Genomic DNA, 27,412 nt, shown 5'->3' on the forward strand with positions numbered 1-27,412 from the left:
GGCCAGGCTACTCCGGGTGGGAGGTGGATAAAAAAGATGACAAGCATCTTTTGTTCATGAGTGGCCTTGGTCTAAAACACTTTGTGTATGTGGGGGATGGGAAAGGGGAAGGGGGCATTCAAAAGCAGCAGCGGCAAGTGTACGATATTGACTTTTTTTGGTTTCTGGAAGGCTGGTGCTTGTTTGGCTGGAGATGGGGTGGTCAAGAAAAGAGGGAGGGATTGTGGTTGGGGTTGTGTGTGTGTGAATAATGAAAAATACCGGATTGGATTGTCCAGGGACAGATCACGCTACTCTGTTTGCTTTGAAGAGACGTGAACAACTATTGCATATTGCATGACAAGAATGGTTTTATTCCCCCTTGTCCTCCACCAGAGAGTGGTGTCAAGTCCACCCCAAACCCATCAACGCCAAAGAAGCAAAGAAGATAACAACTGAATCCCCAGGAAATCTGATTTCTCCCAAACGCCCATTGATACCATGTGCCAACACCTTTAACAGTTTTTTACTTCCTCTGCCCAGCGTGCCTCTCATTCCTCCTCATCCTCCTCTCATTCCTCTTGATATTCTCCCTAATCTCCCTCCTCTTGTCACCCCTGATACTCGTCCCCTCCTTCCTCTCCAGCTCCTTCTTGGAGTTGTGCTTAATCTCGATGATCGCCTCGTCCTGACCGGCCTTGTTGGCGCCCTTGTAACCCCACTTGCGCTCGTGCTCGCCAGTCTCGGGGTTGAGCTGCAGGTTGCGGCGCTGCTCACGAGTCTTGGGCTTGATGCCGCGGCGTTTGGCGAAGGCGGCCCATTTAGTCTCTGGCTTGGGGGTGGGGACGGGCTTCTCGCGGGGGAGGGGGGTGACGGGGCCGGGGAGGGAGAGGAGGACGCCGGCGGGGGTGGAGGATATGGGGAGGGTGGTGAGGAGTTGGTTGATTAGGGATTGGGTGCCGTCTCTGGCGATGTCGTAGAGGGAGGACTCGAGGGAGGGGCCGGTGCTGGCGGGGAGGGAGAGGGGGTTGGGGTCGTTGGCTAGGAGGAGGCCGAGGTCGAAGGTGTAAGGGGTGGGCTTGGAGACTGTGACGGGGAGTTTGGGGGGTTTGGTATCGGTGGACATGGTGATGGTCTTGTGAGATTAAACCAGAAAAGTTGTGGTTTTGGTTTGGTTGAGAAGGAGGTTAGAGGTCGAATTGATGGTGTTAGCGGACAGAGATTGGTGTTGCGATGTCCGGCGCAAAAGTGAAGCTTTACTTGTTGCGATGCGATTAGAGTTGAATGGCAAGCAAAGAAACTGGAGGCGCTTCTGAAAATTTGGGCGGTCAAAAGCTGCAGAAACCCAACAGCTTGGAGATTGCGGGGCAGAAATGTGGAAGAACCCCGGCTTGATTGGCGTCGCTTTCCAAGCTTCGACCGAACGGCTGCTTGGCTTTGAAATGCCAATAAGTGGTCTGTGCTTCAAGAACCTCACAGCCGTCCGATTTTGAGTTCAGAGATTTTGGAGGCTGCTCGACAAGCGGGACCAGCTTCCGGGTCGTAAAGTGCAATTGGCGACGCCGACGACCTCTGACACCGGCCCCCTACGATGCGATAGAGCGCCCTGCTACCGATAGACAGAAATTCACAAAATAAACCCCGCACAAATGTCGGCAAGCAACTGCCTGAGATGCCTTGGCCGGCCATCAGTGGCAGGAGCTTCGAGAGGTGTTGTTGTGCCCGTCTTTGCGCCCAGAACGGCGGCTCCCTTCTCGACGACTGCTGTCCAGAATGCTCTGCCGGCGAAGCCGAAGAGCGCCGAGCACCAGGACCGGTCGGTGAGGGTGTACCGTGCGGGCAGGAAGATGACGATCAAGAAGAAGAACACCCAGGACAGGGGCAAGCCCCCTCTCCCAGGCGAGCGCAAGGCCTTCCGCAAGAAGATTGTCCTCAGCAACGACAACGCCTTTCCCGTACCGTGGGTGACAGAGATGGAGGCAAGCAGCTTGTCGAACGAGAACAAGGTCGGCAGCATTGTGTCACTTCCCCCTGCGCTGCAGGATCAACTGCGCGCCACTGAGGCTTTCCAGCCTACACAGACTTGGGGCTTGTTCAGAAAGCCTTCGACATTAATCCGGAAGGAGACGGTCGAGTTGACGGGCAAGATGGAGAAGGCGGTTGAGAACAAGCAGACGGCTCGTATTGTCCTCGCGGGTGAGAAGATCTCGGGCAAGAGCACCATGCTCCTCCAGGCTCAGTCACACGCCTACCTCAACAACTGGATTGTGATTCACTTCCCAGATGGTATTCCCCCCTTTTTCACTCCCCCTTTTTGTAACCCCCCAATTAACACGCTTCCCCAGCCCAAGAACTCACCAACGGCTCAACCGAATACGCCCCCATCCCCAACACCGAAAACCCAACCCTCTACATGCAGCAAAACTACTGCCTCAAGCTCCTCCAATCCATCAAAAAGGCCAACGAGAAGATCCTCGCCAAGCTGCTCTCCGTCTCCAACCACAACGAGCTCCCCCAAAACATCACCGTCAACCAGCCCCTCCTGTCCCTGATCAACGCCGCCAAAGAAGCCGAGGGCGCCTGGTCCGTCTTCCAGGCCCTCTGGTCCGAACTCAACGCCCAGGGCGTCAACCGGCCCCCCATCCTCCTCAGCATGGACAACCTCCCCCACATCATGAAGATGTCCGAGTACCGCTCTGCCTCGTTTGACAAAATTCACTCTCACGACTTGTCTCTGGTCAGGCTCTTCACCGAGGCCCTGGCGGGCAACACCCGCTTCCCGTCCGGTGGTGCCGTCATCGCCGCGACAAACAGAAACAACGGGCCGCGGATTCCGAGCATGGAGTTGGCGCTGAAGCAGAGGTTGGCGGAGCAGATCAAGGTTGTTGAGGGTGAGGAGGCGCCCGAGCCGCCGGTGAGGGATCCTTATTTCAAGGGGTATGATGATAGAGTGGAGAAGGTGCTCAAGACGGTGGAGGTGATGGAGGTGAACAAGATTGGGAAGAGGGAGGCGAGGAGTTTGATGGAGTATTGGGCTGCTAGTGGGTTGTTGAGGACGACAGTGGATGAGCAGGTTGTGAGTGAGAAGTGGACGTTGGGTGGGTGCGGTGTTTTGGGCGAGATGGAGAGGGCGGCGTTGTTGACGATGAAGATTTAGGGATGATTGGGGGTTTGAAAAATCAGGGGGGTGGGGAATAAAATGTACATTTGTGTATCATCAGGGATAGATAGTATGGGCCTCATGATGAAAAATTGTATTGTAGAGTTTTCGAATGCTGTTTACGTTGGAAATGATATCTATTTCCAAAGAATTGTCGGCTTTTGATGCTGGATAAGTTGGCATGGTGTATTTGAGGGGCGTCAGAAGGGCATAGGTAGAATATTTTCCCATGTTTTTTGTTTTAGCTCATCCTACAAACACTATACGGACAAGCTATGGTAAAATCTCTGGTATCCGTTTCCCAAACCCAAACCCAAACTAGTAGACAAGACATAAAACGCCACAAACGCAGTCAAAATCTCACCGCTTCCAAAGACTCTCACAGCTCCTGGCTACCTTCCCTATCATCCGCCACAATAAACACCAACCTCGACCCATTGCCAGTTGTTTGCCAGATCTATTCATTCTCTTGTTAGCATAGTGTCTCAAATCAAGGTCAGTCGGGGTATCAAAACTCACGTTCAAATCTGTGTACTCCTCCAAAGCAGTCATCCACTGGTTCTCCGTGAAACCCTTCGCAATCACTCTCTCCTTCACCTTCCTCAAGTTCAGCTCCACACCAAACTCGTTCTCGTTATCCTCATCATCCTCCATCTCATCCGCCCGGCAAGCGCCACTGTCCGCAAGACCCTTGACAAGATTGAAGATCTTGCTGCTGGCGTTGAGGCCCCTTCTGCCGGTCCGGTTCCCATCGTCCATAGCGAGGGACTCCTTCGAGGCTTCGATCAAACGCAGTGCTTCATCTACATCTTCTTGCTTAACCGTGTTGCTGAACTGGAGACGGGCGAGAGCCTGCGCAAGACGGACGATGCCGAGAAGAGTACGGGGGGTGGTATGCCCAAAATTCTGAGACTTCTTCTCGTTGCGCTTGTGCTGGTTGCGGAGGCGGACGTAGGTCTTGACCATGTAGTCGGCGACGTTCGGAGGGAGGACAGGGCGGTAGGTGCGGGCCTTGGCAACATAGGCACGGACTTCGGCTGGGCTGAAGACGAAGCCGTCCGAGGTGTCGATGTCGGGGTGCTTGTTGTGCATGTGGACGTAGGCGACATGCTTGGCGAGTTGGGCATCAGTTTCTCTTGTTGGGGTGTCGAGCAACAGGAACATGACGTCGAAACGGGAGAGGAGGGCGGCGGGGAGGTTAATGTTTTCGACGGCGGTGAGACGGGTGTTGTAACGGCCATAGAGAGGGTTGGCGGCGGCCAGAATTGACGTGCGGGCATTGAGGGAGGTGGAAATACCGGCCTTGGAGATGGAAATCGTCTGCTGCTCCATGACTTCGTGGATGGCAGTACGGTCGTTGTCGTCCATTTTGTCAAACTCATCGATACAGCAGATACCATTATCAGCAAGGACAAGGGCACCACCTTCGAGGACCATCTCATCTGTTACAGGGTCGCGCATGACGGCAGCAGTGAGACCGACACCGGATGAACCACGACCAGAGGTGTAAACACCGCGAGGAGCCACCTTCGAAATGTACTTCAACAACTGAGATTTGGCCACACCTGGGTCACCCATGAGGCAGATATTGATATCACCACGGATACGCATACCGTCACCAACCTCCTTGGTAACGCCACCCACAAGCAGCAACAGGAGTGCTTTCTTGACGTCGAGGTGACCGAAGATTTCAGGGGCGATGGACTTGGCAAGGTACTCATACTGGTTGCCGGACTGAAAGGACTTGGCAATTCTCCTTTCCATCAAGGGATCGATCTGCATATCCTCGTAGGCCTTCTTGTGCTGAATGACATCGTGTGCCTCGAGGTAAGTGTCGGTCAAGAGACCAGCGCGCATGGCCTGGAAACCGGTGTAAGGTGTTGGGAGGAAAATGCCGGAAATATCAACAGTATCACCAGGGTGCACCTTCCGCACAAGAGTGCCATAGCAAAGCACGGTAAGTGTCCTGGGAATCTGACCAATGGGCACCTGCTCGGCAAGTTCCTGAATCTTAACCTCCTGGAAGGGCAGGAACTTGGAAGCTCTTGATGATGGGTACAGCTGACCCTTGGCCTGATTTTCCTTACAATCCTTCGACGGGCACAGTGTGAGGGGACCGTACTGTTTATCGGACACGGGCTGGAAAATTTCGCAACCGCAGCGATCGCAAGTATAGGCGCTGACCTGCACAATAGGTTTGACGTCTGATACTCTGGTGGCGATGCCGCGGATGGTGATGAGGTGTCCGAGGTGGTCGCCACGGACTTGTCTGACAGAGAGTGCCTTCAGGGGCTCGCCCGACATGGCGGTTCTGGGCTTGAAGACAAGGGTGTATCGGCGGGTGAGTTGCGCAGGGTATTGTTCGTTCAGCATAGCTGGGTCCGCAGTTCTCTCAGCGGCCTCAACTAGATCCGCGTTGCGCTGGGCCCGGTTGGCCATTAATACGTCGAGCACATCGTCCTTGAAAGTAAGTCCCTGAGTTGGTTGTGGTATCAACTTGTCGATGGCCCTCGAAAGAATCTCGACATAGTGCTTTGTGTTCTTCTCGATCGACTCAACGAGCTTGAGCTCCAGGCCCAAGTCCTCTTCAAACTGCATCATGGGTCATTAGAAAATGTTCATGTCGAAAAGGGGCCGTAATAGGAGCAGAACACACCGTATGGATGTCATCCAGCTCGATTGCCACCTCGTTTGTCTTTCTGTCGGCCAGTTCTTGGAGCATCAGCTTGTATTTGTGTACAGGCTCCTTGGCTCCTCTCCTTTGCTGGCGGCGCCGTTGCTGTCCCGCCTCGTCATCCTCATCCATAAAATCATAATCATCGCTCAGGTCGTCCTCGTTAATTGTGATGTTTCCCAGCGCAGTGGTGATGGTCTCCTGCGGCGACGTCTTGAAATCGGTAAGGAAATGCTCAAAGGCCTCTGCTCCACCGTCAGCGCACTGTTGATATTTTACCGCCTTTGTTTTGTTTTGATTTGTTTTCCAAATTTTCTTCAGGGATGGTTGGGCCGCGCTCACCTTGCTGTTCGCCGTACTCGACGGGCGCTTTCATGTTAAAGAGAGCCATGGTTGCGACGTTTGTTTACTTGCGCCCGGGATGCGCTGGGTCGCAGTGTTGATGTGGTTGTTGGGACGGGGATGGGAGCGTCGGGCTTTCAGTTGAAGATGATCAAGAAAACACCTGCTGCTGGCGCTAGGATGATGCGGGATGGAGGCCGGGCACTGCCAATCCAATGCCCCTGTCAATGTTCCTGACAGGGGGGCACGCGCTGGAACGCGGTCAGGCACGGAGCGAGACGTGTCGTGGGCCAAGAGGCAATTAAAAGTGTTCCATGTTCAGGCTCTCAGCTGTGGAGGGGCACTGTCGGACGGGTGCCAGCTGGGAGAGCCCAAGAAGGACCGGTGACCTTGATGGTCGGAGCTTGCCTCGGCACATGCCACCCGCTGATTGCCGGGAAACCTTCCCCGTCCGAGAGCTGCCCCGAGGTGAGCTGCATCCATCCGATGCGCTATCCCATGCGCTACGAAAGCGGACCCGATCAGCTGCATCTTCTTTAACGCCGGAGAGAACGGCGTCCCTCCGTGTGCAACACCATCTGTACATACTACAATTGTTTTTTCTGTTCTTGTTCCTCTCTTCGCGGTACCTCAGAAGCCCAGACCGAATTCAATAACAGATACAATGGCGCCGCGCAAGAACGCGCAGTCAACGGCTGCCGAAATATCACTGGTACATCTACAGAACTGTTTTGCAAACCTGCCCCAGTCGCTGGCCTCTTTGCTCGCGAACGTCAACACTGTAAGCGCTTTCTTTTGTCTTTTCATACTCTGTAGCTCTTATGTGACTAAATGATATTAATTGTGTTCTTAGCCCGCTCAAAATGTCATTGTCGAACTCACCTACCGCGTCCCTACCCCTCCTGGCTCAGGGGCTGCAGCATCGTCCACCAAGTCCATCTACCTAGGATGGACCGGCATGCCCAGTAAGCGCAGAGTCGCCCCGATCGTGGACAGAAACGGTATCAATGGGTCAAGAAGCGGCCGTGATCAGGAAGTTCCCCTCGTGGAAATCGACGCAACGCTGGCTGCAACCGTGGGGTTGAAGGATGGGCAAAAGGTCACAGCGACGATACACTTCGACCCCCCTATGGCGACCACCGTCAACATTGAGCCTCTGACGCCCGAGGACTGGGAGATGATTGAATTACATGGTAGCTTCCTGGAGGACAACTTGTTGTTCCAGATCCGCGCGGTACCAAATCCCACTTATGCGCCTGGAGGCGTTCTTGCTGGTGCGCATCCATTGACGCTTCACCTCTCACAAACATCGACCGCGAGCATTAAAGTACTTTCCCTCGACCCCCCACTGTCGGCAGATGCCCCCTTTGCCAAGATCGCCCCCGACGCCGAGGTTATCGTGGCCCCGAAGACCAGGCAAAAGCAACGAAGTAGCAAGGACAACAGAAGTGTGGGCGGTGCCTCGAGGAAGAGTGGAAAGAGCACAGGGAGTTCCAGACGGAAAAGTGTCAAAGAAGAGAAAAGGCCAGTTCTGTTCTTCCGCAGCGTTGACAAGAAAAACTGCCTGGAGTGGTTTGACGAGGGAGTAGAGGCGGACGATCTCAGTGTGTGGGTCGATACAGATATGCTCTTTACCAAGGAGCTGAAAGGAGTGAACTATGTTGCGGTCAGTCTGGTGCGCCCAGCAGGACTCCAACAACCGCTCGATTCGCAGACACAACCTCAGGAGGCAGACCCAGCATCCAAAGCATCCACCAAAATCATTGCCCACCTGCGTTCTTGGGAAGAGCCGCCAGATGGACAGACCGCAGCACTCTCAACCAGTCTGTGTGCCGCTCTCGGCTGCCAGGGACTTGTTGGAGGGGTTGTGAAGATTGAGCCCGCCCCTACACCGTTGCCAAAGAAGACGCCAGATCAGGAGGGAATCAACCGCGATTCGGTTCAAAAAATCAAGGTTTTCCCCTTTCAAACAACAAAACCTACGACATCAGCAGGCCTCAAATTTGGTGGACAGTCGAAAGCCGAGCGCGAAGAGGGTGCCAATCAAGTCAAACATATCTATGGCACCGAGGGTAATTCATTGCTGGCTGGACCGTTGACGGATGGCCAGGTTCTCGGAGTTCACGATGGCATGACATTCCCACGAGGTTGGGAAGGTGCTGTTGTCCGATTTGAACCTTCTCAGCCAACCTCTCAGAGTGGCAAGAAGCCCCTGAGCTGGATCTTGGGATCAGAGTGGAGGTTGCCCATCTCCATTCAACCACCAATTCCTAAGCCTGCTTGGCTTACTGAGTTTGAAGCTGAGCTAGCCACTGAACCGTCTGATTCTCTGCTCGTAGGCATCGATTCGTTGCTTGACAAGCTCAAGACTCATGTTATGCATATGTCTTCAGTTCTCTTGACAGGCGGTCAGGGTGCTGGCAAGACCTGTGTGGCACAACACATTGCCCATGCTTTGCGGTCATCTCAACTGTTTCACACCACTTACTTTTCCTGCACAAAGCTCTTGGGTGATGAGAGCCGGGTCACCACTATCAAGGAGACCCTTAACCGTCTGTTTATGGCTGCCAGCTGGGGTGCCAGGCTTGGTGGCAAGGCGCTCGTGATCCTTGATGATTTGGACAAGCTCTGCCCAGCAGAGACAGAACTCCAAGTAGGCAACAACAATGCTCGTGCTCGGCAGATCAGCGAGGCGATTTGCTCCATGGTCAAACAATACTGCGGCCGGGACAGCAATGTTGTCTTGCTGGCCACCTGCCAGGGCAAAGAGTCTCTTCACAACGTCCTCGTAGGCGGTCACATCGTTCGTGAGATTGTCGACCTGGCCGCTCCCGACAAGGAAACCAGACGTCGTATCATGGAAGCTCTCACCAAACAAGGCTCCGTCTCTCCGGAAGATTCCTATGCCAACGACGATGACCCCGAAGACATCAGCCGCCCCACTACCGCAGATGGCAGCGCCACCGATGGTGACGGAGACGGCTGGATGGACGGTCCCAGTCGCCCTCCACGCCAAAACACTCGCGCCAAACCAAGCGGCTTCATCCTGGATGCCGATCTCGACTTCCTCGACTTCGCCGGCCAGACAGACGGCTACATGCCCGGTGACCTCATCCTCCTCATCTCCCGCGCCCGCAACGAGGCCCTCTCCCGCTCCGTCACCTCTTCTCTGTCCTCCAACGTCCCCAATCCAAACCTAACCACCATCCACCTCTCCCGCGCGGACTTCACCTCCGCCCTGAAAGGCTTTACCCCTGCTTCCCTCAGAAACGTTACCCTCCAATCCTCCACCACGACTTTTGCCTCGATCGGTGGTCTCCAGGAAACCCGCCAGGTCCTCCTGGAAACACTGCAGTATCCCACCAAATACGCCCCCATTTTCGCCCAATGCCCCCTGCGGCTCCGTTCAGGGTTGTTGTTATACGGTTACCCAGGCTGCGGCAAAACCCTCCTCGCCTCTGCCGTCGCGGGCGAGTGCGGCCTGAATTTCATCTCGGTCAAGGGACCAGAGATTCTGAACAAGTACATTGGTGCCTCTGAAAAATCTGTCCGCGACCTCTTTGCCCGAGCCTCGGCCGCTAAGCCGTGCGTGTTGTTCTTTGACGAGTTTGACAGCATCGCCCCCAAGAGAGGCCACGACTCGACTGGTGTGACAGACAGAGTAGTCAACCAGCTTTTGACGCAAATGGATGGTGCGGAAGGATTGTCTGGTGTTTACGTGCTCGCTGCTACCTCCCGGCCGGATTTGATCGACCCTGCGTTGCTACGACCGGGAAGATTGGACAAGAGTTTGCTCTGTGACTTTCCCAACGAGGAAGACAGATTGGATATCATCCGTGCGTTGGCCGGGAAAGTGAAGGTAGATGAGGAAGTTTGGGGGGATGAGGGGGTGCTGAGGGAGTTGGGGAGGAGGACGGACGGGTTCAGCGGGGCGGATTTGCAAGCGTTGGTTAGTAATGCGCAGTTGGAGGCTATTCATGATGTTTTGGGGGATAGGGAGACTTCTGCCACGGTTGTTACTAGGAGGGGGGCGAAGGGTAACAAGGGGACGGGAAGGACGAGGGATTTCTTGCAGTTCAAGTATGGGGAGGAGGAGGTGAATGGGGATGTGGGGGTGCCGAAGACGAGGCAGCAGATGCTGGCTGAGCAGGCGGCTATTGTGGGGAAGTTGGAGGGGATTAAAGCTGCGAGGAAGAGGAGCAAGGTTGTGCCAGCGGGGCAGAAGCAGCTGGAGGATAAGAAGGAGGTTGATGCTGGGGGGAACAAGGAGGTGGTGATTAAGTGGGTGCACTTGGAGAAGGCGTTGGAGGAGACGAGGGCTAGTATTTCTAGGACGGAGAGAGCGAGACTGGAGAGGATTTATAGGGAGTTTGTGGATGGGAGGAGTGGGGAGATGAAGGATGGGCAGGGGAGTATGGAGATTGGGGGGAGGAGTAGTTTGATGTAGAGGGCGTGTGGGGGGTGTAATTAATGTGTATAAGTGTGTATAAGTGTGTGTGTAATCAAAATCATTAGAGATGTGCAAGTTTGGGTTACGTTCAAAAAGCTGCCAAAAAGGTTGGTTTGTGCGAGTCATCAATTGCGAGAAATCTTTTTGATGTATGGTGCAACATGAACTTTTGTCTAGCCCCTTTCTGTTTTCTTTCCTCTGTCCTTTCATAGCCACTTGAACGGGTTAAAATCCCAAACCTCCATGCCAACACCACCCACCAGCACCTTCCCTGACTCGATAACCTCCACATCCCCCACATCAGCTATCCCACTGTACCTATTATCCTGCAGTGATATCTTCATCCCCTGTCCGCCCTCTCCTGGTACCGCTCTCCAAAGCTTGATCCTCTGGTCATTGCTCACCGTCACCACCTCAATCATATCCGTATCATCCCTCACAATCTTCAACCCCGTCACAGCCGCGCCGTGAGCAGAAGACACCCTGTACCGCCCACTCACCACATACTTCACATCATTCTCCTCCACCCTCAAATCAGTGATGACAAGAGCGTTATCGTCTCCACCCGTGGAGATAAGATAGTGACAGTCTTCCAGATCAACTACATCAAGAGACTTGATACTACTCTGATGCACCTTCAACAACAACTTCAACCCCAGCGGTGAGTTATTCGCGTGCCCAACATCCGGGTCTATGTTCAGGTCTGGACGTGTCCAGATGGCGATGTGGCCGTCGGTATACGCCACCAGGATGTCTCCATTAGACAAGAATCGCAACTGCGTTGGACAAGCGCCCGTATATTTCGCCTCGCTGCCAAACTCGAATTCCTGAGTCCTTTCGCCATAGGCATACGTCTGGATGGTGGAGTTGGAAAGCGCAATCGCAAACTCGTTGTGGTACTCCCCGATGTAGTTGGTTGACCAGGAAAAGGCCATGATCCGCAGGTCTTTGTCCTTGCTTTGGAAGTTCCAGACAGCTTCGCATTTAACAGCGATGGTCTCATAGTCTGATTCGAGACGGGTGATGTCCCATATGAAGAGCTCCTCGCTTCCGCCGCAGCTAACGAGGGTGCTGTCACCCTTCCACTGGAGGGACTGGATGCCGGAGGAGTGCTTCTCTAGCGTGGCAAGACACTTGAAAGCTTGTCCGGTTGGCGAGGGTGTCCAGATGCGGATCACGGTGTCTTCTGCTGCTGTGGCGATGTACTTGAACGAGGAGCTGCACGCTACAGCACGGATTTCTCTACCATGACCGCCTTCTTTGATGGTTCTGAGGAAGGTGGAGGATTGTGAGTAGAAGCGGAGATGAGAGGATTTAGTGAAAACCAGGCGAAGGGCGTTGGGGTTCGTCAAGGCGGAGATAATGGCGAAGGAGCGGTGGGCGCCGCCGCATTCAAGGGATGCTAGGACGGCGGATGTTGTAGCATTGTAGTAGATGAACTGTTTTCCTTTGAATCCATGGAGGATGAGTTCCGGGTTCTCGGCTGTGGTGAACCAAGCACCCTCGATCATGCCCATTGGCGGTGAGATTTCATGCCGGAGACTAAAGGTACGATTGTCCGCCCTAAGGGTGTACATGCGGTATATTCCGTCCCGACATGTGGTAAGAAACTCGCGGGAACATCCAGGCAAAGGCACAATGGCGGTAATGGCGTCTTTGGTTTTGGGATCCCGGTAGGAGCACCCTGGGAAGAGGACATCGGTTTTGTCTCCCGAGTTGGGATAGGAGGTGACGAAACCCACGCGAGACCCCAGCATAATAACTGAACCAACTCGAGCTGCCGCTGTAGGGATGTAGTTTTCCTTGAGAGAGAGGGTAACATCGCCAAAGCTTGGTTCGTTTGTTGAAGCGTTGAAACTGAGAATATAAGCGCGGTCGGCACCCAGCACCGTGACGACTGCCTGCCAGTTCTGAGCATCGGCGGCCACAAGCGGCAGAATATCCTGAATCTTTCCCGGCAATTGTCCAACAGAGCGGATTGGCTTTTCGCTTTGCAAGACATAGACATTTCCGGCTGCGCTGCCGAGAACAACTGTGTCCGCAGCCACGGTCTTCATAACATTGTAGGACCTCAAATCAGCCACAACCTCAGCAGGCAGCTGTACCTCCCTCCATTTTGGTTTACCTTGGATATCAGCCATGAATATCCTCCCGGGAGATGTGGTTGAAACCATCCTGGAATCCGACAGGAAGGCGTACTTTTGAAAGGCTTGCCTGGGGTCTCCTTTCGGCAGAGGGCTCATTATGGAAGTCTCTGGGTTCTTTTGAATGCGTTCAAGAACGTCATCAAAAGAAAGATTGAGATCAAAATCCTCAAAGCCACCCTCGGAGGCTGAATTTGACAAACCCCCAGAAACAACAATCTTTCCATCCGCTCCGCCAGTGGCTATTATGGAAGCCCGTCCCTCCCTATTTGAGACAGCAGCGGACCAAATATTCTTGCCGTTATGGCAACCGTCAGTCGTGCGGTGCTTCAAAGTCCCCTTTGGCCCTTCCGACCCAGTCAAGTCAAGACTCAACTCCCATTTTTGTCTTGTAGTATCCTCGCCGAATGAGTACACATTAATGGGACCATTTGATCTCGATGTGTATTCCCCAAACTTGACATGCCATATCCTTGACAAATGTCCCATGGCAACTGCCACACATCTCGTTGAGTCGTTTTTGTTCTCCTCCTTCACTTCCGAGTTACCACCAAAACCGGTCTCTCTCGCTTCCCCAAGGGCTTTGGAATCTATTTCCATTCCATTTTCCCCGACAACGAGATGTCGATTAGTAATGTCCCATATCCTTATCGTCCTATCGTCACTGCAGCTTGCCAGTAGCCTGAACTTTGACCCAGGGCTTAATTCGAGCTCTGGTGATATAGTAACACCGAAAATCGACCCTTCGTGTCCACCAAACACGTATAGCACCTCCCATTGAGACGGCCTGCAAGAGTCCAGGTAGAATTTCCAGACAATAATCTCCCCGAATACTGTGCCGCCTGCTACGAGGATGGTGTTGTCGCCCAGAAACGTGAGGTTCGCAGAATACAGGATGGGCCTCGATGGCGACACCACAGGCCCTAGCTCGAGGAGGTTTCCGTCTGAACTGAGTTTTAGAGTGACAATTTCGTTATGAGCGGTGACTAGCGCGCCCAGAGTCTCGCCGTTGCAAGAGAAGAGGATGCCATCGTAGATCCAGTCTGGCGTTTGAAACTCGGTGGGTAACTCGGTAGGGGCGGTTCTTTGAATGAGGGATGCAACTGACGACGGTGGGAGAACCATGACAGATTGCCCACCCCAAATCAAGAATCCCCCTTCTGTTGTTGGGGTGCCATCCTCAGATTTCCAAGCATGAATTCCATGGATAGGCTGTGAGTTGAAAACTCTGAGTTGGCTGACGAGGCGAGAGGTGGCTACGTCGTATATTCTGAGCCAGGTGTCTTCACCTGCAAGGAGGTATGAAGAGTTGGACTCGGCATGATAGATCTCGAGGGCGGTGATGGGACTGAGCACAAAGCTCTGTTGTAGTTGAGTTCGAGGATGAGGGGTGCTCTGAGATGTAAAGTTAGTGAGGGGGTTCGGGTTGTGTGTGAGTGACTCACGAGAGTTTGTAGGTTGAAGCCAACATACCGTTTGAGACATAATGATGATGTAAGAAATACCCGTTGATAATGTGATTCGTCTTCATAGGTGTCATAAAATCATTTTCATGTGTGAGCGTTATTCGTGTGCCAGTGGTGTGGTTTTGAGCGTGAGGGAAGCAAAGGCTCAGGGTGTGAGAACTTTCGGCCAATAAGCACGCACCAATAGTGACCCACCCAGGCAGCCTTCCTGAGTGGGTCCATGGACCCCTTTCAACTTCAACTCGTGAACTCGAGGATGGTCAAGGCATCATTCCACATTTATGCTTAGGGTTCAAGTTGATGTGAGGTGGGATGAATAAGTCTTCTTATTTCCAACCTAAAGGCCGTGTAACGCAAGACAAAATTGCCCAAGTGCGTGGGCAGCTAACATGGCAGACCAAATTCCTCATATTGATCAGGACTGTTGCCGTATAAAACAACTTCAAGTCCACTTGTTACTTCTTCGTTCCTCCAGACTCCTCTCCCTCTGAGCTACTGCCGGTGACTACGCCGCAATCATGGCCGTCCTTGATGGTGGCACCACACATCTCGCAGACGTTATGTCTCGGGACTCCCGGCATTGTGTCTAAGAAAGCCTGTTGGTCGTAAGAATTGTGTGTTTTTATGTACGTGGTGTTGGTTGTAGTTTGTGGGTGAGAGCTGTCGAGTGATGGTTAATGGAAATGTCGATGACAGAAACATTGTTAGGTAGAGAGACTCGGTGCGTTGCATTTTCTTATATACAACTTCTCGAATCTTTTCAAGCCGGCTTTTGCGCTCCATTGACGTGGCATCATTGATAAATGTGAAGGTGTCATTACGGTTTTTATCATGTGGCATCATAGTGTTCATGGTGGTCTCATTGAACTGGGTAATATGGCCTTTTAATGGTGTTCTGGTGACCCGAAACTCGGCCATATGCTGGGTTGATTGTGAGGTGAAAGATAGAGGGAGATCAGAGGTTGAGGAGTGAAACGAGAAGTTACAAGACACATATGTCACACCAAAAGCACAAACAGAAAGACTTAGCGTTGAAACAAGCACCATTCTTCAGCGTCAATTTGCCCAGTCGCTTCCCGAGCGTATTTCACCCTGGCCTCTTCGTAATAATTGTGTTGTTGTTACGCGTATGCCGACTTGGCTTTTGCATTATAGGCTTCTACGTAAACATGGGTACGATGAGCCAAACCACATCTCGATCCTGAAGTATCAATCATCTTTGCTAGAGGCTTGTCCCAAGTTTGAGTGATGTTGTGGTTGGAGAATGTGCTTGCTCACTGACTCCAGCCAACTGCTCGCTAGAAGGCGAGCACTATAAGATTCCCCATATAATCAAGCCTTAGTACTAAAAAAGCTTGACCATGGCCAGAATTCATGCTTTGTGCGCCTCCGCGCTCTGGACAAGCCGGCACCCTCGTTTTACACGGTTGCTGCTATGCAAAAAATAGCCGCATCTCGCATCAAACACCTTGTTCCAGCAACCATCAAAATCGGTGAGGCAACCAATGACCAAGCAAGAAAGTTCCAGTTTTGGGTCATGGAACTTGGCAAATGAATTACCTTGGACAGCATCTGGGAAAAGATGGACCATGGGAATCGCAAGTCTGTCGTCAAGAACCTGGTCGAGGTGCTCTTTTCACTTCAATCTTTGAAGATCTCAGACTACAAAGTCCAGAACACCGTCCAGGAATCATTCGGCGAGCACAGTAAGGAAGAACTTACGAAGGCTGCCAAGGCTTCCTTCGGGAGCCCATTGTCGGGATTCCTGGAAACAGAGGCCTTTTTCATGGCCTTTCTCTTGCGAGTATTCGGCTTTGATCAGCCATTCCAAGAACATTCTCGTAAACCGATTTAACAGCATGAAGCCTGTGTCTGATCCGGCCGGCATTGTGTTGGAATGTACGGCAAAACATGTGGACTCGATCAGAATCAACGATGATGATATGCGGAAGTTGTAAGTGCATCGATCATATATACCACTGGGATGCCCTAGTAATTTGCCGAAAGGAGGCAAGAGGCTGTTTTCTACCTCAACGACATTAGGCCTCAGAACATCATGGTCCTAGGGGTTGAAACCGATGATGGACGAGTGAAATACGAGCTCACTGGTCTCGTGGAGTGGCATGGGCTGGTTTCTTTGCCCCCTCATTTCAGCTGAGCTTACAAGACTCATTGGTGGGTGTTACAAACCGCCATCTTTCCTTCTACTTACTTTTGAAACAAGAACTCATTGGGTTTCTCCCTCGAACCCCGCCACATATGTCGTTGGCGAGGGCCATGTTCCACCTCTTGGAGGCCCAGCAAGTGAAGAAGTTGGCTGAGGCCGATATGGAAGCTCAAATTCGCAAACGGTACATGGCCATGATGCGGGTATCCCGGGACAAGGATCCGTATGTTGGATGGAAATATGACGTCGAAGGACCAATTCCAGAGGTGTCGGCTGAAGCTTTTGACAGGATGGACATCGATGCTGTTAATAGCATGTGGGACTAGCTATTTTGATGGATAGTAATTCTCTAAAATAAATGAATTGAGATATCAAATTAGTCAACAACCCTAACCCATCAATGGCTGAAGTAGGGAAGCAGTGGGGGTGTGGGGGTCCTATGAGGTCAGTGCTTGTTGGGCCGTCACCGCGGGGTAGCTTACCCCTGCTCGAGGGACCCCTGGCAAACGGCAAGAGCGGAGACAGCGGGACATCGCCAGCATCATCACCGCCTCGAATCTCAGTCAGCTCCTTTTCAACTGTTGGCAAGACAAAGATTATCCAGCCGTGCCAGCCTCATATCTTATCCAAACTCCAATTACAACATCAAAATGGTCGGTCTTGGTCCCAAGCGTCCTCCCTCCCGGAAAGGCACTGGTACGTAAACAGTTAATTGCAATCTCCAAACCCCAGCTCGGGAATCTCCAACAGCTTTCCATGCCCAACATAACCCCTCTCGGCTTTATTGATTGCTGCCTGTTGTTTTTGTTGAATACCAGATGCAGTCAGGCACAATTGCTCCTGCCATCCGTCTGATTGAATACTCGGAAGGGTCAAGTGGTTCTTCCCCCCAGCGCCTTGTGTGGTTTTGGTGCCGTGTCGCGTGCGTATCATCCGGGAAGAGGCGAAGCGGAAGTCACGTTGGAGTGAAGACCCTATCTGTGTACCGTCCGCGATAATCTTGGATGATGTGACATCACTCACTCTTCTGGTTTTCTGCATGCTCAGTCACCAACACACCACCAACCTATCCGATCAGGCTTCCCAGCATTTCTCCACCTTGCTCTGCCTTGGCATATTTCTTCCTAAAGTACCCTTTTTGCGAATCGCTATATTCGATCCCTACTCTGGCCTGCATTAGGTACCCAGCCTCCTACCTTGCCCTACAAATAAGTACCTGAGCCATGTCTTTCTTCGGCATGAGATCCCTGGTCAATCCCGACAACGTCAACCAACACCACCCAATTCCTCTGTCAAAGAGCCACGCCTACCGACACCACTCTATTTTCTCCAGCAACAGTTCTCAGTCCAGCCGACAGGGCAAGGCCTGTGCGCTCTTGTCCCTTGCTTCTTAACTGACCATGTCATCAGGCTCGTTTGTCGAAGTCCCCAAGGACCTGCTCAAGGAGATTAAGCGCCTTGAGGAGCTGTTCACGGTTGATACGGCAAAGCTCAAACAGATTACCGACCACTTTGTCAATGAACTCGAAAAGGGTCTCAGCAAGGAGGGCGGGACCATCGTAAGTTTATCTTGAGCCAATGTTGGGTGTTACTCACGGCTAATGCGTCAAAGCCCATGAACCCAACATGGGTCATGTCCTTTCCCACTGGCTATGAGACCGGTACTTACCTGGCCCTTGACATGGGCGGCACCAACCTGCGTGTTTGCCAGATCACTTTGACGGAGCAAAAGTCAGAATTCGACATTATCCAGTCAAAGTACCGCATGCCCGAGGAGCTCAAGACAGGTGTGGCTGAAGATCTGTGGGAATACATTGCTGAGTGCTTGTTGCAGTTCATCCAGACTCACCACGGCGATGTCGCCAAGCTCGACAAGATTCCTCTAGGCTTCACCTTCTCCTACCCTGCCACTCAAAATTACATTGATGAGGGCATCCTTCAGCGGTGGACCAAGGGCTTCGATATCGATGGTGTTGAGGGCCGCAATGTTGTTCCCATGTTTGAGAAGGCCCTTCAAGAGCGGGTATGTCTAGGAGGCTAAGGGATGAACGATGATATGCTGACCATCCACAGGGCGTGCCAATCAAGCTGACTGCTCTTATCAACGATACCACCGGCACCCTCATTGCCTCTGCGTACACCGACACTAAGATGAAGATTGGTTGTATCTTTGGCACCGGTTGCAATGCCGCTTACATGGAGGACTGTGGTTCTATCCCTAAGCTTGCGCACCTTAACCTCCCACCCGATACCCCCATGGCTATCAACTGCGAGTGGGGAGCTTTCGACAATGAGCATAACGTGCTCCCTCGCACTCCCTACGATGAATCCATTGATACGGATTCACCTCGCCCCGGTCAACAGGCATTTGAGAAGATGATTGCAGGGTTATACCTGGGAGAGATCTTCCGCTTGATCATGGTAGACCTGCATGACAACCATAATGTCAACATCTTTGCCGGACAGGATATCGGGAAGTTACGGAGGCCGTACACCCTTGACTCGTCATTCCTGTCGGCCATTGAGGAGTATGTTTACTTACAGAAGTTGATTGATGTTGAATGCTAACCAGAGTACAGTGACCCGTTCGAGAACCTGTCCGAGACCCGCGAGCTCTTCCAGAACCAACTCGGCATCGATCCCAACCCCTCAGAGCTCGAGCTTATCCGCCGTGCTGCGGAGCTGATTGGCACCCGTGCCGCCCGTCTCTCAGCCTGTGGCGTTGCTGCCATCAGCAAAAAGAAGGGCTACAAGGAATGCCACGTCGGCGCTGACGGGTCGGTATTCAACAAGTACCCTCACTTCAAGAAGCGCGGTGCGGCTGCCCTTCGTGAGATTCTCGACTGGCCCGCAAAGGCGGATCCCAACGATGACGACCCCATCGAGATCTTGGCCGCCGAGGATGGAAGCGGCGTAGGTGCTGCATTGATTGCGGCTTTGACACTGGAGAGGGTGAAAAAGGGGAATATGCATGGAATTTTGCACCCGGAGAACTTCCACTAAGCGGGTGTGTTTTGGAGTGTTTGTTGAGATTGGGTATAGGATTGCAGAGCATACGGATTACGAGGTTCAAGAGTAGCAGATGGTTTCAGTTCCGTTGATCACAGATTATAGTAGCTTAGAACGTTGAATTAAGGGGCTTCATTTTGTCATTGTATCTGCTGTTGTCAGTTTTGACTTGTTAGCCTCTTTTTTTCCCCCTTTGCCTTTTCCACGGCGTATTTGAAGGTATCGATCAGCTCCTCCTCACTCTCCAACCCAACCGATACCCGGACCTGCTCTGGGTTCGCCCCAAAAGTCTTGAGGTACTCCGCCGCCTCTGGCTCAACGCCCCAGATTGCATCGTTGAAGGGGAAGGCAAGAGTGAGGTGGGCACCGAGGTGAGGACCCTGGTATACGGACAGGTTATCGTAAAATGTCTTTGCCAGGTCGAGGGATTCGAAATCGACGGCCAAAAGGCAGCCGTACCCCGGGTTAGGGAACTCGGGAGTTGGCGCGCGCATTACGGCGTCGTAGTTGGGCTTTGTGTCTAGGAAGGGGGGATAGAAAACTGCTTTTACGGGGGAGGAGGGGTCCTGGGCTTCCGAGTTGAGGTAGGTGGCTAGGGATAGGGCGTTGGAGTTTAGGGTTGCTGAGCGGGCGAGGTAGGATTGGGAGTTGGAGAGGAGGAGGGAGGCGTCGGGGTGGAAGTACTCGTTGCGAAAGGTGGTCGTGAGGAGGGGGGAGAGGGAGGGGAAGAGGGGGGTGGACGGGGGGAGGAGGAGGGAGCCGCCCATGCACTGTGGAAGATGTTAGTAAAGGGGGATAGGGATGGTGGAAAAGGGGGAGACGTACGTTGGCGTATCCGGAGAGGGACTTGGTTATGGAGGTTACGATGACGTCGGCGACGGGGAGGACGTCGATGTTGGCGAAGGAGCCGATTGTGTCGTCTATGATGATAGGGAAGTCGTATTTATCGGCCTAGCACATATTTTGTCAGCTCAGTGTTTCTACCCACAAGAAAATGGGGGTTGGATCTGTCTGGACAACGTACCAATTTCCTCAATCGAACCAAATCAACCGAGACCAGAATCGGATTAGAAGGGAACTCGGCAAAGCAATACGCCGGCCTCCCCCCTTTTTGTTTCTCCCCCTCCAGATACTTTTCCAATTCGTCAAACAGATTCGACTTTGCGTCACAGCTCCCAAAGTGCTTCATCCCGTTGGGTGACTCCTCGAAGAGGTGGTAGCTGTTGTGGAACACACTCCCCAAAACGACAATCTCCCCTTCTGGACGAAGGGTAATAAGCGCGTTGTGCAATCTCCACACGGCGGCCATGCCAGTAGGGTAAAGGAAGACATTCTCCGGTGACAACAAATTCGCTGTCTCCTTGTCGAGCGGAGAGCGTTGAGCTAGCTCGACGATGCGAGACTTGAGGCCGGTGTGGGCTTCGGTCAGGGGGAGATAGGTTGGTTCGGGGATGTTGGGGAGGGAGACATCGTCCGCGCCGGTGGCGGTAAATGGGAGGATGGTAAGGGAGTCAAGGTGGGCAAGGCAGGCGGCGGCTAGACGGGAGGAGATGCCGCAGCCGTAGTTTTGCCATGTGCCTACTACCCCCGGGGCGTGCTTTTGGGGGAAGGCGGTGATATACAGCCTGACTTTGTCCTCAGAAGAAATGGGGATTTCGACTACGCGGAACCAGAGGTCGGATGGGGGGACGAGGTGCTCCGGTTTGCGCCATTTGCCGTCGGAGGAGTAGCGTTGGGCGGTGGTGAAGGAGTCGGGGTGGACGAAGATGATGAGGCCGTAGGTTTCTGGGAGGGAGAGGGCTTTGTGGAGGGCGGTCGAGAGCTGGTGGTGAAGTTAGAATATGGGTGAGTGAACAAGGGGAAAGGGGAACGCTTACCTGGCGCACTTCACACCATGGGCCGAAACGGGGGTAGATGGAGCTGAGTTTAGACAAGAGGTTTGGGTCACCTCTGCGGAGGGCTTTGGCTGTCTCCCAGCCGGGAATGTGAAAGGTGATGTTGTGAGGCTGCTCTGGTGGGAGAGAGTGCCCGAGTTCTGTGGTGATGACTTTGACGGGCATTTTACTGACTTAAGATAATTTCACTTTCTCTTCTGGCGTGAGACTCGCTCAGGTGTAAGCGAGAGTGAGATTACAAGTGAGTGTGAGCGATTATGGAATGTGCTTATTCTCGCACCATATGCCGAAAAGAGCAACAGTCACCAGTGAAACTTCAAAGATGAGATGGAATTCAAGACATCTCTAAATTTATAAGTCATGTCCGACTTCGCATACACCCTATAAAACACCCCAGATTCGGCAGACGACCCTGGCCCAAGGGGCTGGAACCGCCGCAACGGCTCGAGAACGGGTTAGTCACAAAGCACGACATCGGGGATGGCGGTTTTTGTTGTCTACAACTTGGCGGAGTATCCTGCCCACATTCTTTGATACGATGGCTCAAAATCCCGCGCCGACTTCAGCCCCGAAACCTCCCTTTCCCTCTTCTCGTTCGATGGTGAAACCAACTTCACCAATGAAAAATCATCTCTATTCCCCGAGAGCTACAGTACAACACAAGAGCAAAAAAGAGGGGCTCCGAAAGTGGAGGCCGAACCTCCCGCCCGAGTCACATCCGTTGATCCCCGATGCTGGCCGGTGGAGCAGGGACTCCCTCGGTGACCATGTTATTCAACGTCTCATCGCCGACTCAGTTGTGAGAAGTCTTGAATGTGTCATGCTGTGCTGTGTTTTGCTGGCTACATTCTATACCATTGAATCGCAAAAAGTATGCATCGCTCTTCTATGCTCGCTGACAAAAACAGTTCTGACTTGTTGTACAAGAACACCCTCCCACATTCCATAACCAGATTGCACCCTATCTGATATGAGATCACCACATTGACCTACTTGTCCCTTCGTATCCGAAATTCAACGCAACCGCAACAAACAAAGCAGCGCATAGCACCGTAGGCCCCACCTTGTCGTAGTATTTCGCCGCCTGGCGGGTACGGATGGCTTTGCTGCGATAGAGATAGGTGACCACGGCGTAGCAGAGCGACATTACTGCCAGGAACGTAAAGGCACCGGCAGCGATGAATGAGGCCTTGTCGCCGCGCTTGGTACTGAAGTTGAGCAAGGTCACGGCGATGGTGCCAATGTAAATCGAGTATTCAAGCTGCTGATTGTTAGCAAATCGTTACTGTCAGGGAGTAGAAGAGAGGCAACATACCCAACCCAGGAACGTTCTCTCGGCCGCAAAGTACACCTTGGGTTCTACGCGAACGGGCACATAGATCTTCTTCCCCTTGGGCGCCTTGAATCTCTTTTGTTGAATCTCGCCGGTACCCAAAAGCGACTCCAGTCTTGCGTTGCGAGGTACGGTAGTTGCCCGAGGGCGTGGGACAATAGCTTTCAGACCAGTCCACACTGCATGGCCGACAGTGTGTGCTGTGGTGGAAGCCAGAGTCTGGTAATATGTCCACCCACCAACCCTTCTCGCCTCCGCTAGTCTGTCTTCATCATCCTCGTCATCGGAGTCATAAAGATAGACGTCATCATTGGTAGGACGGTCGACAGTTTGGTCTTCCACATCAGATGCTGCCAGAAGGGCCCTGCCGTTCCGAGCGGCAGCACCCTGTCTGATAGATTCCCCGTTTTGGGCTCCCAATACTCCACCCTCGTCATCAGAGTCCTCCTCGTCCTCGTCATCTGACGTCGATGTCGTGGCCGAGTGCTCTGTTCTTTTGATGCCAAAGTCATGGCTTGCTGGCTTCCGAATGTCGACATCCATCTGGGGCATCCAGTATGGCAGCAGGTGTATCCTGTCAGGGAACAGGGTGGCAGTGCCGTGGATAAACTTGGAGAACTTGGGTACCGCTTCGACCAAGTGGCTGGAAATCAGCTGTCGTACCCAATCGGGGGGTTCTTGGCCGTGCTGTGTTTGAAGCTTGACCTCGAGGACTGCATAGGGAAACCGCACGATATCTCCGGGTGGGAGCTGTGAAAATGGGTAGTCAATACCAATGTCCATGCGTCTCCAGTTATCACCGGAGCGCGTGACACCATCCAAGTTGTCCTCTCTGATCATGGTAAGCTCGGTATCAAGCGAGATACGGACTCGGGCGTCGGCAGGCAGCTGGAAGGCGGTACGGTGGTAGAAGGATCGGCAGACTGGCTTGTAGCCCTTCTTCAGGACCGACCACTGTATCTCCTTGGCTAATCTTTCGTCTTCGGCAATGGCCTTTTCCGACTTCTTGCCTTCCTTGCGAGCCTTTTCGAAAATAGCGGCAGGGAGCAGCTCGCCACGCATGTAGGCATTGACATTCTTCTCTTTGATGGCGAAACGGGCCTTGACTGATTTTTCACCCGTCCAGTCTTCTCTGTGTGTTTTGCGCTCAACGAAGATGGTCTCGTTCTGCATACCGCCATACCAACGTAATCGAATCGCCTCGGCTCCTTCTGTCTTCTTCAGACGACCCTCGTATAGCTCCCACGTGTCGGGGTTGTCATAGTAGATGGATGTGATGGTTGAATCGGCGGCTTCGAACTCTTTGCTGGCATTGAAAACAAGAACAGGCAAGTGCTTTAGAATGATCAATTTGAGTTCTGTGACATTGTCGGGGTGCACCCAGTATTTGGTCGTGTTGCGAATGAAACTGGCCTGGCTTCCGCCGGCTGCGCTGTCGCCCTTTACGGGGTTTCCTCTTGTTCGAACCAAGTCGTACAGCTTGGACAACTTGACAACCGAGGCATCATAGTTTTCTTTGTAGAATGGTTTCGCCTTGAGGCGGGTTTCGAAGACGGGCTTGAGGTGCCATCCAGTCATTTTGTCATGCTTCTTGATGATCTTGTAGAATCCCGTGTAATTGAGCTGCACGAACTTGGCGAGATCGTGGACGTCGGCAATGATGTCGCTCAGGTCCTCCTCGAGAAGCATGAACTCCTCCTCGCTGGGCCCATCTTGGCTCAATCCGCGCTCGTTGAGGCGGTTAACCACATCGCGGACCTCGCGCTCGCTGACGGCGATACGACGCGAGATCTCCATCGCCTTGACCTGCTGTTTTGTGTGCACTTTTTCGAGCTCGGCCTCGAGCTTGCTGATGAAGCGGCTTTCATCGTCTTCTGTCCATTCGCGGCGCGATTGCTGCCTGTTGTTGGGCTTTGTGCTGTTGTCACCGACGGGCTGCACAGAGCCAGAGGGATGCTTGAGGTCGGCCTTGAGCCCGTCATAATCGATGTAGTACCATTGGTATTCGCGGATGGCGCTCGATCGGAGCTGTTCGCCGAACTTCATGACGACAACGCCGGGACGGACGCGGCAATTGGATTTGCTGAGCCTGCGGTTTCGGGCGTATTGTTTAGTGATTTGTCGAGTCTTGAGATCGTGGATAATCAGCATGGACCGGCGGGGCAGGTTCTAACGGCTGCCCATATAGTTAACAGTAGCCAAGCAACAGTTGCTGTAGAGTTGCCAGTTGCCACCGAAACTGAAGTGCAACGCAAGGTTTCTCTCTTCTCTCAGCGGTATCCTGGGATGCGAGCTCCACTGTTGCGGATCAGGAGCCCAGCTAAGCGCAGTGGGCTGTTTGGCTCGGGACCTGGAGTGTTTTTGTTTCGTCTCTTTCTCGTGGTGAAGCTATTCAAACTTTGAAGAGATGAAAACACAAAGAAGCAGAAAAGCCAGTCCAGAGGCTGGCGCAGCAAGTGGTGCCAGACCAACAGGGGCTTCTGTAACCAGCGGAAGCCACGATGGCCCAGGCACAGCAACTTGTGCCATCACCGACACACGTTTCACCAACATTGGTTGCCATTGGCGAATGGCTCGACTTGGCTTTCTCTTGGCGCCCGACCGGGATTCGGTGGATCTTAGCTCGTCCTGAGCTTGCATCGGAATGACGTTTTGGTGAAGAACAACGCTAGGTTGGGCCTGGGCCCTTTGCCGTCTTCAACGTTCAACAGGTGGCTTTCGTTCTCAAGAATGAAAAGGGATTAAGGGCTATCATTTATCTTGATACCTACTGTGTAAAGTCCTTGAGGTGCCAATCAACCTGAACTTTGTAGAACGGCCAAATTCCATCAGAATGACCCCGAGTCCTAAGTGCAAGCCCCTGTACCTGTCCCACCTGTCGCGATAAAAAGATAACGATAACGGCCACAGACCCGCAAAAAATTGTCGATGAGGGGGAGGGGCAACCGCTAAATCGCACAGGCTGTCCTAGGCCTGGATAGTGCCACAAAGTACGAAGTCGACTTCCAAACCAGAACCTGATCGCAGCAAGAGATTGGTTTCGTTTCCTGACTGAACGACTACCAAGCGACTGCCAGTTCAGTTAGACCATCATGATCCTCCTCGACTCCGAGCGGGATGCCATCTCGGCCCGCATCTCTGAGGCCTGCCCACCCGAGATACAAAAAGTTCTTACCGCGGCTTGGGCGCACGATGTTGCAACTGTGAAAAAGCTCCTCGACACCCCCGAGGCCGCCAGGGGCCAAGACCCCCTGACCGGGGAGACGCCGCTGCACGCCGCCATCCGATCGTGCGGTCCCCCTTCCGAAGACGACGATGAGGCCGATTTGGCGGCTGCGAGAGAGACAGTTCAAGAGCTCTTGCTTTGGGGAGGCATCTGGAACGATGTCGACGATCGTAATGAGACTCCTGGTTGCGTCGCCCATCGTCTAGGCCGGACTGAGCTGTACAACCTCTGTGTTGACGCTGGTGTAAGAGCTGAGATGCTTTTCGGGGTGCTGGAGGGGTACGAGGAGCTGGAAAGTGACGACGAGGAAGAGGACGAGGAGGATGCTCATCAGGAGGCTGGCGAGTCGGAGATGGTGGTTGTGGGCGAGGATGGAGAGGAGGCCCCTGAACTGATCAATGTACCAACAAACGGAGCTGCGGAGGAAGCGTCACAAGGATTTGTCCCACCACAAGACGACGCGGTCGATGTCAACTCGGAGCAATATCTGAGGTCGAAGCTGACATACTCTGACGGGAAGTTGGTAGACGACGAGGGTAATGGAGTGATGATGGCCTGGGAAACAGATATCATGCGCCAGAGCGTTGATGCTCTGCTGCCGAGCAAGGAACCAGGGAAGAGGATCCTCAATATCGGCTTTGGTATGGGCATCATTGACACAATGTTCGCTGAGACTAAGCCAGCAAAGCATCACATTGTTGAGGCCCATCCCGGAGTCCTTGAACACATTTCTAGCTCCGACTCCAAGTTTGGCCCAAGCTGGGAGGCAAGCGCCCCTGAGCCTGGCGCCTACAAGATTCACCAAGGAAAGTGGCAAGAGGTGTGCGTCAAGCTTTTGCAAGAAGGCAATGTGTACGATGCCATTTACTTCGACACATTTGGTGAAGATTATTCGCAACTACGCATGTTTTTTACTGAACTTATCCCCGGCCTGCTGGACAGCAATGGCATCTTTGGTTTCTTCAACGGCCTTGGCGCGGATCGGATGATTTGCTACGACGTCTATACCAAGGTCTCGGAGCTTCATCTTGCCGATGCTGGGCTTGATGTCGAGTGGAAAGTGATTGATGTTGACATGTCCCGACTGGCCGAGGAGGGTCAAGGCGAATGGGAAGGTGTTAGAAGGAGATATTGGACGTTGGACAGTGAGTACCCCCAAAGCAACCATGTTATGACCAGAGATCTGATCCAATCAATAGAATACCGTCTGCCGATATGTACTTTCCTTGGTTGAGCATAGCTTCTAGAACCCGCGCGAGAGTTTGGAGGTGATGGGCCCCAATACAAAGACGCCCCCACACACACACACACATTTTTATTCTGTGTAACCACAACAAAGCTTTGAAGTTGTAGGCCTCACTGCATCTACCCCTCCCCCTACCATCTAGAGGACTCTCTGTGACTCAACAAAGCTGTCAGTAGCGGAAATGTGCAGAAGACAATTCCTCGATTCTTCAAATCCTCCCCGCATGTTCTTCACCTCATCCATTCTGATGTTTTCTCGTATCTACGTCGAGGACTATTTGTGTTCTGTCCTTTGAGCATCTAGTCCATCTCGGTCTTTGGC

General features: G+C 52.9%; 9 protein-coding genes across 9 annotated transcripts; 4 read left to right on the forward strand and 5 right to left on the reverse strand.

Annotated features, from left to right (window-relative positions):
- Positions 1-505: 505 nt before the first annotated feature.
- On the reverse strand, positions 506-1,105 carry RRS1 (Rhodanese-related sulfurtransferase; the record flags this gene model as incomplete). The annotated part of the gene is made up of 1 exon (XM_062941921.1): positions 506-1,105. One exon carries the CDS (start codon positions 1,103-1,105, stop codon positions 506-508), a length of 600 nt encoding a protein of 199 aa, XP_062804830.1.
- A 206-nt stretch (positions 1,106-1,311) lies between these two features.
- QC764_106720 (uncharacterized protein) lies at positions 1,312-3,140 on the forward strand. The gene is made up of 2 exons (XM_062941922.1): positions 1,312-2,265; positions 2,325-3,140. The coding sequence occupies exons 1-2, from the start codon at positions 1,629-1,631 to the stop codon at positions 3,134-3,136; spliced, it is 1,449 nt and encodes a 482-aa protein (XP_062804831.1). The 5' UTR covers positions 1,312-1,628; the 3' UTR covers positions 3,137-3,140.
- Positions 3,141-3,348: 208 nt separating this feature from the next.
- MCM7 (DNA replication licensing factor MCM7) lies at positions 3,349-6,507 on the reverse strand. Its single transcript, XM_062941923.1, has 4 exons — positions 6,156-6,507; positions 5,796-6,058; positions 3,659-5,731; positions 3,349-3,596 (listed from the first exon to the last, which is right to left on the reverse strand). The coding sequence occupies exons 1-4, from the start codon at positions 6,202-6,204 to the stop codon at positions 3,519-3,521; spliced, it is 2,463 nt and encodes an 820-aa protein (XP_062804832.1). The 5' UTR covers positions 6,205-6,507; the 3' UTR covers positions 3,349-3,518.
- A 120-nt stretch (positions 6,508-6,627) lies between these two features.
- Positions 6,628-10,680, forward strand: PEX1 (Peroxisome biosynthesis protein pex1). The gene is made up of 2 exons (XM_062941924.1): positions 6,628-6,936; positions 7,009-10,680. The coding sequence occupies exons 1-2, from the start codon at positions 6,820-6,822 to the stop codon at positions 10,600-10,602; spliced, it is 3,711 nt and encodes a 1,236-aa protein (XP_062804833.1). The 5' UTR covers positions 6,628-6,819; the 3' UTR covers positions 10,603-10,680.
- Positions 10,681-10,720: 40 nt separating this feature from the next.
- Positions 10,721-14,348, reverse strand: WDR6 (WD repeat-containing protein 6). Its single transcript, XM_062941925.1, has 2 exons — positions 14,223-14,348; positions 10,721-14,144 (listed from the first exon to the last, which is right to left on the reverse strand). The coding sequence occupies exons 1-2, from the start codon at positions 14,232-14,234 to the stop codon at positions 10,812-10,814; spliced, it is 3,345 nt and encodes a 1,114-aa protein (XP_062804834.1). The 5' UTR covers positions 14,235-14,348; the 3' UTR covers positions 10,721-10,811.
- A 2,581-nt stretch (positions 14,349-16,929) lies between these two features.
- hxk1 (hexokinase) lies at positions 16,930-19,543 on the forward strand. Its single transcript, XM_062941926.1, has 4 exons — positions 16,930-17,941; positions 17,995-18,405; positions 18,456-18,910; positions 18,962-19,543. The coding sequence occupies exons 1-4, from the start codon at positions 17,783-17,785 to the stop codon at positions 19,383-19,385; spliced, it is 1,449 nt and encodes a 482-aa protein (XP_062804835.1). The 5' UTR covers positions 16,930-17,782; the 3' UTR covers positions 19,386-19,543.
- Positions 19,026-21,451, reverse strand: QC764_106770 (uncharacterized protein; the record flags this gene model as incomplete). The annotated part of the gene is made up of 4 exons (XM_062941927.1): positions 19,026-20,161; positions 20,217-20,342; positions 20,416-21,213; positions 21,269-21,451. The coding sequence occupies 4 exons, from the start codon at positions 21,449-21,451 to the stop codon at positions 19,550-19,552; spliced, it is 1,719 nt and encodes a 572-aa protein (XP_062804836.1). The 3' UTR covers positions 19,026-19,549.
- Positions 21,452-22,262: 811 nt separating this feature from the next.
- VTC4 (vacuolar transporter chaperone) lies at positions 22,263-27,047 on the reverse strand (the record flags this gene model as incomplete). Its single annotated transcript, XM_062941928.1, has 2 exons — positions 22,602-27,047; positions 22,263-22,547 (listed from the first exon to the last, which is right to left on the reverse strand). The coding sequence occupies exons 1-2, from the start codon at positions 24,768-24,770 to the stop codon at positions 22,263-22,265; spliced, it is 2,454 nt and encodes an 817-aa protein (XP_062804837.1). The 5' UTR covers positions 24,771-27,047.
- Positions 25,488-27,079, forward strand: RMT2 (Arginine N-methyltransferase 2; the record flags this gene model as incomplete). The annotated part of the gene is made up of 2 exons (XM_062941929.1): positions 25,488-26,990; positions 27,045-27,079. Exons 1-2 carry the CDS (start codon positions 25,712-25,714, stop codon positions 27,077-27,079), a joined length of 1,314 nt encoding a protein of 437 aa, XP_062804838.1. The 5' UTR covers positions 25,488-25,711.
- Between the last annotated feature and the right edge of the window lie 333 nt (positions 27,080-27,412).

Source organism: Podospora pseudoanserina, chromosome 1, assembly GCF_035222485.1.
Source record: "Podospora pseudoanserina strain CBS 124.78 chromosome 1, whole genome shotgun sequence".
In the NCBI taxonomy this organism is placed as follows: Eukaryota; Fungi; Ascomycota; class Sordariomycetes; order Sordariales; family Podosporaceae; genus Podospora; species Podospora pseudoanserina.

Excerpts from the sequence above, each read along its gene's own strand:
- QC764_106720 (XM_062941922.1), top strand. The coding sequence starts at position 1,629 with ATGTCGGCAAGCAACTGCCTGAGATGCCTTGGCCGGCCATCAGTGGCA. Across the intron at positions 2,266-2,324 it reads TGTGATTCACTTCCCAGATG|CCCAAGAACTCACCAACGGC; the intron begins GTATTCCCCCCT and ends ACGCTTCCCCAG.
- hxk1 (XM_062941926.1), top strand. The coding sequence starts at position 17,783 with ATGTCATCAGGCTCGTTTGTCGAAGTCCCCAAGGACCTGCTCAAGGAG. Across the intron at positions 18,406-18,455 it reads AGAAGGCCCTTCAAGAGCGG|GGCGTGCCAATCAAGCTGAC; the intron begins GTATGTCTAGGA and ends GACCATCCACAG. Across the intron at positions 18,911-18,961 it reads TTCCTGTCGGCCATTGAGGA|TGACCCGTTCGAGAACCTGT; the intron begins GTATGTTTACTT and ends ACCAGAGTACAG.
- MCM7 (XM_062941923.1), bottom strand. The coding sequence starts at position 6,204 with ATGGCTCTCTTTAACATGAAAGCGCCCGTCGAGTACGGCGAACAGCAA. Across the intron at positions 6,059-6,155 it reads CGAGTACGGCGAACAGCAAG|AGGCCTTTGAGCATTTCCTT; the intron begins GTGAGCGCGGCC and ends ACGGTGGAGCAG. Across the intron at positions 3,597-3,658 it reads AGGAGTACACAGATTTGAAC|ATCTGGCAAACAACTGGCAA; the intron begins GTGAGTTTTGAT and ends GAGAATGAATAG.
- PEX1 (XM_062941924.1), top strand. The coding sequence starts at position 6,820 with ATGGCGCCGCGCAAGAACGCGCAGTCAACGGCTGCCGAAATATCACTG. Across the intron at positions 6,937-7,008 it reads TGCTCGCGAACGTCAACACT|CCCGCTCAAAATGTCATTGT; the intron begins GTAAGCGCTTTC and ends TTGTGTTCTTAG.